General features: G+C 40.2%; 1 protein-coding gene and 1 pseudogene across 1 annotated transcript; both read left to right on the forward strand.

The window, feature by feature from the left end:
• Positions 1-657: 657 nt before the first annotated feature.
• Positions 658-1,640, forward strand: LOC139009910 (olfactory receptor 7A17-like). Its single transcript, XM_070414025.1, has one exon. It carries the CDS (start codon positions 658-660, stop codon positions 1,624-1,626), a length of 969 nt encoding a protein of 322 aa, XP_070270126.1. The 3' UTR covers positions 1,627-1,640.
• A 9,862-nt stretch (positions 1,641-11,502) lies between these two features.
• LOC139009911 (olfactory receptor 7A5-like) lies at positions 11,503-12,394 on the forward strand (annotated as a pseudogene).
• Positions 12,395-12,748: the final 354 nt, after the last annotated feature.

Here is a 12,748-nt window from a genome sequence, read left to right on the forward strand (position 1 = left end):
TAAAAAATAACACTCATCCCTTCTCTTTTAAACCTACTCTTTGTAGGTCACCTGACACCATCTAACATTATATGGTATTTATTTTCCATATATTCTTTCACCACCATTATATTCTAGTGAGTCAGCATCCTACACCTTTTTCCTAGAGATGGTCAGTACTCAACATATATTCCTCTAGGACATGAAAGCATTTCTCATTAAAACTGTGAACTACATGACCTCCTTGGGGAAAATAGTCTGAATGTACTTAAACTCCTAAATCAGAGATGTCACAGGGCATGCCTTAAAGCAGGGGTTCTCAACCTCTGGGTCCCGACCCCTTAAGGGGTCGAATGACCCTTTCACAGGGGTCGCCTAAATACATCCTACATATCAGATATTTACATTACGATTCATAACAATAGCAAAATTACAGTTATAAAGTAGCAATGAAAATAATTCTATGGTTGGGGTCACCACAACATGAGGAACTGTATTAAAGGGTCTCAGCATTAGGAAGGTTGAGAACCACTGCCTTAAAGGGTATGATTAGTACTATATATATACTGATTACATTACCACAAAATATAAATTGCAACATTTCAATGGTAAGTAACGCCCATTTATATAAAAATTAATTATAATATTTTTTTCATTCTTAGTCATCACCTCTACCACATGGGACCAGGCAATGACACAGGTAGTTCAGAATTTCTTCTTCTGGGATTGTCAGAGGAACCAGCACTGCAGCCCCTCATATTTGGGCTTTTCCTCACCATGTACCTGATCACTGTGTTGGGAAACCTGCTCATCATCTTGGCTGTCAGCTCAGACTCCCATCTCTACACGCCCATGTACTTCTTCCTCTCCAACCTGTCCTTGGTAGACATCTGTTTCACCTCCACCACCATCCCAAAGATGCTGTGGAACATCCAGACACAGAGCAAAGTCATCACCTATGAAGGCTGCATCACACAGATGTATTTTCTCACACTCTTTGGAGGTTGGGACAACTTCCTTCTAACTGTGATGGCCTATGACAGGTATGTGGCCATCTGCCACCCACTGCACTACACAATCATCATGAACCCCCAGCTCTGTGGACTGCTGGTTCTGGTGTCCTGGATCATTAGTGTTTTGAATTCCTTGTTACATAGCTTAATGATATCGAGACTGTCCTTCCCTGAGGAATTGGAAATTCCCCACTTTTTCTGTGAAATTAAGCAGATGATCAAACTTGCCTGTTCTGACACCTTTCTTAATGACACAATGATGTATTTTACAACTGGGCTGTTGGCTGGTGGTCCCCTGGCTGGGATCCTTTACTCTTACTCTAAAATAGTGTCTTCCATATGTAGAATGTCATCAGTTCAGGGGAAGTATAAAGCATTTTCTACCTGTGCGTCTCACCTCTCAGTAGTCTCCTTATTTTATTGTACAGTCCTAGCAGTGTACCTCAGCTCTGCTCCTACCCGCACCTCACAGTCAAGTGCAATCACCTCAGTGATGTACACCGTGGTCACACCCATGCTGAACCCGTTCATCTACAGTCTCAGGAACAAAGACATAAAGAGGGCTCTGAATAACTTCTTGAGGATGTCTGGTATAAAAGGGACAATTGTTTTGGGGCTGAAAAAGTGTCCTTGATTGAATGGCTCAACACCTTCAAACCAGAAACTGTGAGTGATCATGTGGAAGAGAACTGGGTCCTTCTGTTTATTACCTGGCATGTCCATTTTTTGTATTCAACCTCTGTATATAAATAATTCACTTTATCAAGCTTTTGGTATAATATATAGACAGTTTTCTGTTTTTACCATTTTTATACAGTCTCAAAGTTTTTCTCAACCTTGCATCAGAAATATTTGGAAATTTCAATATCTTTCATGGGACAACTTGGATTTCTCTAAAATAATTTCATCTCATGTGACATATATTATGCTAAGCTATTTTCCTCTGGTTTTCCTGAAAAAAATAATCAGGGTTGTATTACTCATATGGACAAAACTACATGTGGCATCTAAGGACATTTATTTAATTTTATTGTACAGAAAAATATGAAACCAGTTTTCACTTTGCATCTGTCATTCATTTTTACATCACTATCTCTTCCCAATAATGTAGATTTTAAATGTTGTTCCATTTAAGTCTCAGCCTATTGATAAAAAAGATGTTCATGATAAATGCGTGGGGCACTCACGGGGGCCTGGAATTCTTGTGACACTGACATGAGCCAATGTTGCGGCTGAACCAGCCCTTGTGGTTCTTATTATGCTTGCAGCATGCACCCAAGCAGCAACCTTCAGAGAACCTGGTAAAAGCAAGGTTCATTGTTCACAAATCCTGCTCACACACCCTGCCTGAAGTCCACACAGGAGGTCATGGGGAGAGAGAGGGGTTATGGGGAGGAAAGAGGAGGACGAGGAGGAGGAAGAGAAAGAGGGAGGAGAAGGAAGAAGAGAGAAGGGGGGGGAAGGGTAGGAGAGAGAGAACACAACTGTGGTCTCTGCATCTATTACAGTCCAAGGGCAGGATGAATAGAGTTTCAACGTTTCACTCTTTCTTGGTGAATTTAACACTGAAGAGCAGGTGTTAGCGTGTGAAAAGTGAAAAGGAGAGTGGCTCCTGAGGTCAGTTATGTATGTTATCCAGGGCTTTCCATAAGGAGAACTTCACAGGGCAGTTGGCCTGGGTGCTTATCTCATAGCTGTGTCACAGAGGTGGCCATATGTTTATTCAGCATGGCTATCTTTCAAATGAATGCCTTGGAAATTAAGAGTTCAGTGTCAGGCAATTACACTACAAACATGCTACTCTGCTTTATAATGGTCTCCTGGCTTTATGGTGTAGTCAGCTCAGTGTCCCCAATTCCTACTATAGACACTGACAAAAATTGACTATCAAATGTATATCTACTAGTGAAGTCTACATAGAAAGGACAGTTTTCATCAGTTAATCTAATATGGCTTTAATGTCAGAGATGACCTGAAATATGAGGAAGCAAAATTGTTAAGTACTAATTTTGTTACGATGCAAAGTATTGCTATTTCATGCTGTACTCATCGAAGTGTGGAAGATTGATGTTCATGTATAAGGGCCTTATTGCATTAGGGTCAGTGATTGGTTAGTGTATTCTTTCCTTGAATTATATTTTCTTTTCTGCTTGAAAATTCCAGTGTTGTCTACAATTATGACTCCCCCATAGCTCTAAGCAAAATACTTCTCCTTTTCTAAATTTTGTCATGTGGACGGAAAAAGCACCACATACGAAAACTGAAAATCTCAGGGGGGAGGAAGGGAGCTACACAGTAGCCTTAAAAACTCAGAAACCTAGTGCAACCACATAAGATGGTCTGAAATTAAAACTTCCTAACTGAAAGCAGGTTATAGCAGGCAGTCATCGCCTAGGCTAGAATCTCTCATGACAAAAGTCAATCTTTGCCTTAATGAAGAAACCTATTGTCCTTTTTTATTGTTGACAGTATTACAGGTGTCCCCCATTCTCCTCTTTGCCCCCTCTACTCAGCACCCACCCCACCCTAGGCCTTTGCCACATTATTGTCGGTGTCCATGTGTTATGCAAATGTACATATATGTTCTTTGGTTAATTCCTTCCTGCCCGCCCCCAACCCCATTTCCTCTGCCATGTGTCAGTCTGTTCCACGTATCCATGTCTCTGGACCTATTTTGTTAATCAATTTATTTTGCTCATTATATTCCACATATAAGTGAGGTTATATAATGTTTTTCTTACTCTGACTGGCTTATTTCACTTAGCATCATAATTTCCAGGTCCATCCATGCTGTCACAAAGGGTAAGAGATAGTTCTTTTCCACAGCTACTTAGTCTTCCATTGTGTAAATGTAAACTACAGCTTCTTCATTCACTCATTTACTCATGGGCACGTGGGTTGTTTCCAGACCTGAGCTATTGTAAATAATACTGTTATGAACATAGGGGTGCATATATTCTTCCTGATTTGGTGTTTGGGGATTCTTAGGCTATATTCCCAGAAGTGGGATCTCTGGGTCAAACAGCGGTTTGATTTTTTTTTTTTTTTTTTGAGGAAATTCCATACTATTTTCCACAATCGCTGCAACAGTGTGCATTCTAACCAGTAGTGTCCTAGGGTTCCTTTTTTTCCACATCCTTGCCAGCACTTGTTGTTTGTTGATTTGTTGATGGTGGCCATTCTGGCAGGTGCAAAGTGATACCTCATTGTAGTTTTAATTTGCATCTCTCTGATGATTAGTGACCTTGAGCATTTTTTCATATGTCTGTTGGCCATCTGTGGGTTCCCTTTGGAGAAGTGTCTACTCAGGTCTTTGGCCCAATTTTAATTGGGTTATTTGTTTTCCTGGTGCTGAGCTGTATAAGTTCTTTATATATTTTGGAAATTAACCCCTTACCAGATGGATCATTGGCAAATATGTTCTCCCATACAGTCGGTTCCCATTTCATCTTGTTGATGGTTTCCTTGGCTATGCAGAGCTTTTTGGTTTGATGCAGTCCCATTTGTTGATTTTTTTCCTTTGTTTCCCTTGCCCTAGGAGATGTATCAGCAAAAATACTGCTACGTGAGATGTCTGAGATATTACTGCCTATGTCTTTTTCTAGAATTTTTATGGTTTTGTGGCTTACAATTAAGTCTTTTATCCATTTTGAGTTTATTCTTCTGTATGATGTAAGTTGGTGGTCTAATTTCATCTTTTCTTTGTACCTGTCCAATTTTCCCAAATCCATTTATTGAAGAAACTGTCTTGCTGCATTACATGCTCTTGACTCCTTTGGCAAAAATTAATTGACCATAATGACGTGGATTGATTTCTGAGGTCTCTGTTCTGTTCCATTAATCTATGTGCCTTTTTTTGTGCCAGTACCATGCTATTTCAATTACAGTGGCTTTGTAGTATAGTTTGGTATCTGGTATTGTGACCACTCCAACTTTGTTCTTCTTTCTCAAGATTGCTGAGGATATTGAGAGTCTTTTTTTGGTTCTATATAAATTTTTGGAGTATTCGTTCTACATCTGTGAAATATGCTTTTGGTATTTTAATAGGAATTGCTTTGAATCTATAGATTGTGTTGGATAGTATGGACATTTTATTTTTTTTTAATATATTTTATTGATTTTTTACATAGAGGGAGCAAAAGGGATAGAGAGTTAGAAATATCGATAAGAGAGAAACATCGATCAGCTGCCTCCTGCTCACCTCCTACTGGGGATGTGCCCACAACCAAAGTACATGCCCTTGACCAGAGTTGAACCTGGGACCCTTCAGTCCGTAGGCCGCCGCTCTATCCACTGAGCCAAACCAGTTTGGGCATAGCATGGACATTTTAATGATGTAAATTTTTCCAATCCATAAACACAGTATATGCTTCCATGTGTTTGTATCTTCCTCTATTTCTCTCTGCACTGTCCTATGGTTTTCTGAGTACAGACCTTTTGCCTCCTTAGTTAAGTTTATTCCTAGGCACCTTATTTTTGTTGTTGTTGCAGTGTAAATTAGATTGTTTTTAGTTTCTCTTTCTTAAAGTTCATTATTGGCGTATAAGAATGACACTGATTTCTGGATGTTAATTTTGTATCCTGCTACTTTGCCTAATTCATTTATTGAATCTCATAGTTGTTCGGTGGAGGCTTTAAGGTTGTCTATGTACAATGTCATGCAAAATTGAAGATGTCATGGGAAAATTGGAGAGATACATGCAAAAAAATGAAACTAGACTACCAACTTACACCATACACAAGAATAAACTCAAAATGCATAAAAGACTTAATTGCAAGTCGTGTAACCATAGAAATCTGAGAAGAAAACATAGGCAGCAAAATCTTAGACATCTCACATAGCAGAATTTTCACAGATACATCTCCTAGGACAAGAGAAACAAAGGAAAAAAATAAACAAGTGGGACTACATCAAACTAAAAAGCTTCTGCACAGCAAAAACAAACAAACAAAACCACAACATCCTCAAAATGCAAAGGGAACCCACTGTATGAGAGAACATATTTGCCAATAATACATTTTGTAGGTGTCAATGGTAACTCAATGACACTTACATACAACAAGTATTGGCAGGGATGTGGGAAAAAGCTAATACTGGTACACTGCTGGTGCTAAGGCAGACTGGTACAGCCATTATGGAGAACAGTATGGAATTTTCTCAAAAAATTAAAAATCAAACTGCTATTTGACCTCATGGTCTCATGTCTAGGAATATATCCTAAGAATCCTGAAACACCAATCAGAAAAAAATATATGCACCCCCATGTTCATAGCAGGACAATTTACAATAGTTAAGATCTGGAAACAGCCCATGTGCCCATTAGTAGATGAATAGATTTTTTAAAAAGCTGTGGAATACTATGCAGCTTTTAAAAAGAAGGACTTCTTACCCTTTGAGACAGCATAAAGGGACCTGGAGAATATTATGCTAAGTGAAACAAGCCAGTCAGAGAAAAACAAGTATCACATGATCTCACTTATTGGTGGAATCTAATGGACAAAATAAACCCACCAAAACAATAGATCCAGAGACATGGAAGCATGGCACAGACTGATGGATCTCACAGGGAAGAGGGTAGGAGGGGAGGGCAGAGAATAACCAAAGAACTTATATGCTTATATGCTTATATGCATAATCTATGGACATAGACATTAGTGTGGTGAAGGTCGGGGGAGGGGGGGGTGGTGGTGGGAAGGGGACAATGAGGAATTGGCAGACATCTGTAATACTTTCAACAATAAAGATAAAAGATAAAAAATAGAATAAAATGCTAATTTTTTAAAGATGTCTGTAAGGGCATGTTACTTCTGGAATCTCCAGGGGAGAATCCGTTTCCTCTCCTACTCCACTTTCTCATGCCACATGGCCCTTTCTCCATCTTTAAAGCCAGCTGTGTAGCATCTTTTAGTCTCCCTCTGATTCCAACAATCCTTCCTTCCTCTTCCAAATGTTAGAACCACCATGATTTCATTAGTCCCACTTACAGTATTATGGCCAATCTTACCTTAAAGTCAGCTGATTAGCCCAACTATTCAATCTGCTACTCTAATCCCATCTTGCAATGAAAAGTAACATATTATAAGTCTCTGGGGATTATGATGTGGATATCTTTGGAAGCTCAGCCTACTGTGAAAATCTTTTCAATAATGTATTCCATGGTGTCACACAAGGGACCTTATATACAAAAATCAAAAAAGGTATTTTTCAGAAGAATATCATATGACATCATTTATAAATCCTTTTAAAAAATAATTGAACAATGAATTTATAACAGCTTCTAGAATGAGTGGATAGACTATACATTCAAAATTATATGCAAAATGACCTTTGGTTCTAAAAACCTAGAACAATCTACACCTGACTCTAACACAGTCACACCTTTTTAATCAAAGTGTGGTCCACAGACCAGCACCTACAGCATCAACACCACTTGGTAGCTTGTTTGATTCAAAGAATCTCTGGGCCCACCAAGACCTGCATTTGAACTATAATCCTGGTGACTTATATGCACATTGAAGTTGGAGAAGTGCTGGTCTAGAGTAGATTTTCTCACCTTTTCATGTTGGCAAGTAGGGCAGGATAATTATTGGTGTTGGGTATTATGGGTGTTCAGCAGGCTTCCTCCAACACATTGCCAAATATTTCCAGGGGCAAAATCATCTCAGGTAGAGAGAGAACCACTGACCCAGAGTTTGAAAATTGGAAGCAACTTGACAGATTCCAATCAAGGCCCATCCCTTGTTTAGCTCATAACTTTGAGCAAATCGCTAAACTCCTTCAAACTCAATTTCTGCAAAGAGAGATGAAATTCATAATAGAATGGGTATTTTGAAAAATTAAATCAGGCAAAGACTATAAAGTACTAAGCTCAGAATATATGGCAACAACTTTCAAAATGTATCTCATACTTAACAAATATTTTCTAATGAGGTACTAAATGACAGCTCTTCACTTGTGAAATAAGTACAAAATTCCTTATTATTTTGACAGATGTATCAGGAGGCCAACGAGTGTGAAGCCCAGTATCAAAGGAACTCAGTCCTTTTGTTGGGGAGGAGAGTAGCAATTCTCTAGAGACATCAGGGCTGTGTCCCCACCACAGATCAGTGCTTGAGGATCACAGGGACCCAGCCTGATGGGTTCCATAATCTCAGACATTGAAGAACAGGTTCAATCAGTGTTGGAATAAGGTAGTAAGAGGCTAGATCTCTGGAAAGCAAGTAAGATCAAGACAAAGAGTCATAAACACTGAACTCACTTGATTTTTAACCTGCTCTCTTGGGATCAGAGAATCATTAAGAAAAATTTCTTTCTGTTTATTCCAGAGGTCCACAGGGAAATCATGTGCTTAGAAGTTGGAATAACACAAGGGAAAAGTGCCTGATGAGCAGGTACAGAGAGAGCTGTAAATATCTCCCCTGTTCCATCCTCAGCTTGTACAATGTTGGGAGACAGGACATGGCTGCTGCTTTTGATTCCTGAGCTGGCTCAGGGACTGATGCTTCACTCCTTCCTGCTGTCTCCTGTGGGGCAGAGCTTCAGTCTCCATCATCAACCATCCAGGGAGCAATTCAGACTTCCACACGGAGACCTTCCTCTCAGAGACCCCATCCAGGTGAGCCTGGGAGGCCAGTAGGTACATCAGGAGAGAGTCACAGAGAATGGAACCTGTCAGCTTTTATCTGAGTCACTGTGACCCTAGTCTATCCCAGAGACCCTATATCTCTGTTTGTATTCTTGGTTAAGTAAAGTAACTAACTTATACTCAATTCACTTAATATGTTAGTATGTATGTATCTCTTTGAATCTGCAATGTATGGCCCATAGTTGACAGTTGGGTGGTGGGAATGGGAGTCCAGTTTGATGACACAGTAGAATGAGTGAGATGCAGAAAATGGCTCTGGTGAAATGAAAACATATGGAGGAGTTTTGCTGTTCAGGGAGAAGGAGATAGAGTATTGGGAGTGGAGGACAATGCAGTGAAGTGAGAGTGTTTGTATTACATTTCTAAGATGGGCTGTATTTGAAATTGCTTTGTGTTCTTTGAAAAGATTCAGACTAATGAATGTAGATATGAGTAGCTTGAAACAGCAGTTAGTGAGACATACATTACAGTCTCTTCTCTCACGCTGGTAGTCACACGGAAAATATTTAATAAGCCTAAAGAGGAATACTAAATAGTTCTACTTCATTACTGGTGAGGCTGCATATATTTGGGGTTTTGTACTCTTTTACTTTCTATGTTGCACAGTTAGTGGAAATTCCTGTCCCACACTCACCCTTATCCTGCAGTGGTCATTTTTCCATACTTTAAATGAGAAATTCTGCCATGCACTTGGGGAATATAAATTGAGGACTGACCAACCTCCAGCCAAAGAGTGTAGTGTGCTGAGAACCAGTACTTTTTACAGTTCAGTGATAGAGAAATTAAGGCCACACATTGTACCTTAAGTCTTTTTTTTTTGTTTGTTTGTTTTTTTTTTAATATATTTTATTGATTTTTTACAGAGAGGAAGGGAGAGAGATAGAGAGTTAGAAACATCGATGAGAGAGAAACATCAATCAGCTGCCTCCTGCACATCTCCTACTGGGGATGTGCCCACAACCCAGATACATGCCCTTGACCGGAATCGAACCTGGGACCTTTCAGTCCGCAGGCCGACGCTCTATCCACTGAGCCAAACCAGTTTCAGCTGTACCTTAAGTCTTAATGACACAAAGGCATCATAGTTCACAACAGTTTACATCTGTCTAATGAGGACTTCACTGTTCCAGCTAATGGGGTGGAATATCTCTAAATAGTTTTAAAATTTCTTCTTTACTTCATGTGGGTTTTCAGAGTAAAATGCCCTTACCAAGGAACCTAATGAATAGAGAGAATTAAACTCATTTTCGTCCAACATATTTTGCTGAATAAATTATTCCATGAGATTTCCATTGCTGCTATAAAATATTCCTGCAGTCATTGTTGAAAGTTTATATATACAGGTCTGGGTGCCAGAAGCCTGAAATGAGTCTCATATCAAGATGTGCACAGGACTGGGCTCCTTCTAGAGGCTCAGGGGAGAATCTGTTTTCTTCCCAATTCCAGTTTGCATTGCTGACCACCTGCATTCCGTGACTCAGGGTCCTTCCTCCTTCATCAAAACCAATAGTGTACATTTTCATCTGCCTCCCCTTTTGCATCTAGGAGACCATTGTGTTTACCTTAGTTCCACAGGGATGATCCAGGCTCATCTTCTATTTAAAGTCAGCCAATTAGCGTCCTAGCTGGTTGGGCTCAGTGGATAGAGCATAGGCCTGCAGGGTGAAGGGTCCCAGTTCAATTCCGGTCAAGAGTACATGCCTGGCATGTGCTGGAGAGTGGGAGTGCAGGAGAGAGGTCAATGGGGGGAAAGGAGACATATGTAATACTTTAAACAATAAAGAATTAAAGAAAAAGAAGAAAAAGAGCCCATGTCCGGGTTGCCAGTTGAATCCTAAGTGGGGGCATGCAGGAGGCAGCTGATCAGTGATTCTCTCTCATCATTTATGTTTCTAGCTCTCTCTCCCTCTCCCTTCCGCTCTGAAACCAATAAAAATATATATTTTAAAAATAAAATAAATAAAGTCAGCTAATTAACAATCCTGTTCCAACTGCTACCCTAACTTTCCCTTGCTATAAAAAATAACATATTTAAAACTATTGGGGATTGGGATGTGGACGTCTTTTGGAGGTTCTTATTCTACCTACTACAAATCATTTTTCAGTATTATTTTGTGTCACTCAAGGGCCCTTATACAAAGGAAACAAATATTTAATCATAGACTCTAGAATGAGTGAGTAACTATTCCTTTAAAACTCCATGCAAAGACAATACTTGGGTCATAAGACCTAAAACTACCTGCAGCTAACTCTGACACAGAACCACAGCCTTTCTACTCAGAGAGTGGTCCTCAGGCCAGGACATGCAGCATCCCACCACCAGGGAGCTCATTAGAAATGCAGAGCCTCCGAGGCCTCCAGACCTGCTGCATCGAATTCTGCATTTGAGCCAGAATCCTGGGGACTTCATGGGAACATTGAAATTGGAGAAATGCTGATCTAAACTAGGTGTTCTCACCTTTTACCATTGACTAGTGTTTATATATTTCTATTATTTGCTTCTATATTCTTTCCCCCAGATTGAGTTGTAGGCACTTTTGTTCTTCAGCATCCTCTACTCACAGCCCTGACAGTGCTGAAACCATGGTCAGCATTCAATTCATATTCCTGAAATGCATGAAAAATTTCCCATTAAAACTGTAGTGTACCTGACATCTTCGGGAAAAAGCAAATTGAGACCAAAAAAAACCTACTCTGAAATGACACAGGAAGTTCCTAGATGGAACCAAACCCAGACGAAAACACTGAAACTAATTTCCTAATTGCATGAGACACACTGTAGCATTAGAGCCATGTGAGTAATACTAGATTGTGTGAAAAGTCCTCATGCTCTTTTCTTCTTTCTTGGAAGTTACCCCCACCTCATGGAACCAGGGAATCTTACAGGAGCGTCAGAATTTATTCTCCTGAGTTTTTCAGAGGAACCAGAACTGAAGCCCCTTATATTTGGGCTTTTCCTCTCCATGTACCTGGTCACTGTGTTGGGAAACCTGCTCATCATCCTGGCCGTCATCTCAGATTCCCACCTCCACACACCCATGTACTTCTTCCTCTCCAACCTGTCCTTGGTAGACATCTGTTTCACCTCCACCACCATCCCAAAGATGCTATGGAACATTCAGACGCAGAATAAAGTCATCACCTATGAAGGCTGCATCACACAGATGTATTTTTTCGTATTATTTGGGGGACTGGACAACTTCCTCTTGACTGTGATGGCCTATGACCGGTTTGTGGCCATCTGCCACCCCCTGCACTACACAGTCATCATGAACCCCCGGCTCTGTGGACTGCTGGTTCTGATGTCCTGGATCACAAGTGCCCTGCATTCCTTGTTAGAAAGTTTACTGTTGTTGCGACTAACCTTCTGTACAGAGTTGGAAATCCCCCACTTTTTCTGTGAACTCAATCAGATGGTCCAACTCGCCTGTTCTGACACCTTTCTTAATACCATGGTGATATATTTTGTAGCTGTGCTCCTGGGTGGTGGTCCCCTAGCTGGGATACTTTACTCATATTCTAAGATAGTGTCCTCCATACGTGCAATCCCATCAGCTCAGGGGAAGTATAAGGCATTTTCTAACTGTGCGTCTCACCTCTCAGTTGTCTCCTTATTTTATGGAACAAGCCTAGGAGTGTATCTCAGCTCTGCTGCTGCCCAAAGCTCACACTCAAGTGCAGCAGCCTCAGTGTTGTACAGTGTGGTCACACCCATGCTGAACCCCTTCATCTACAGTCTCAGGAACAAAGACATAAAAGGGGCCCTGAAACGATTCTTTGGGGTGGCAGCTATAAAAAAACAGCTGTGCTGAGTCTGAAAAAGTGCACTTGATTTCATGGCTTCAAGAGTGGAAACCAGATATTAAGATCCTTTAATCAGATTGTGTTTGTACAACTTGCTTCTTTTATTCATTTCCTGGAATTTCCATTTATTTGAGTTCAACTTCTCTATATAATTTAAGTAACCATTTTATTACACTTTCTGCTACGTCTATTATACAGACAGTTATTCCCTCTCTCCTTTGTTCTAACCTAACAGCTGTTTCCAACCTTGATCAGAATGCAAATTCCAGTTTATTTCATGGACAACATGGATTTCTGAAGATTAAT

This window comes from Myotis yumanensis, unplaced genomic scaffold (genome assembly GCF_028538775.1).
Source record: "Myotis yumanensis isolate MYYU_CA2020_CCGP unplaced genomic scaffold, mMyoYum1.0.hap1 SCAF_5, whole genome shotgun sequence".
NCBI classification, from domain to species: Eukaryota; Metazoa; Chordata; class Mammalia; order Chiroptera; family Vespertilionidae; genus Myotis; species Myotis yumanensis.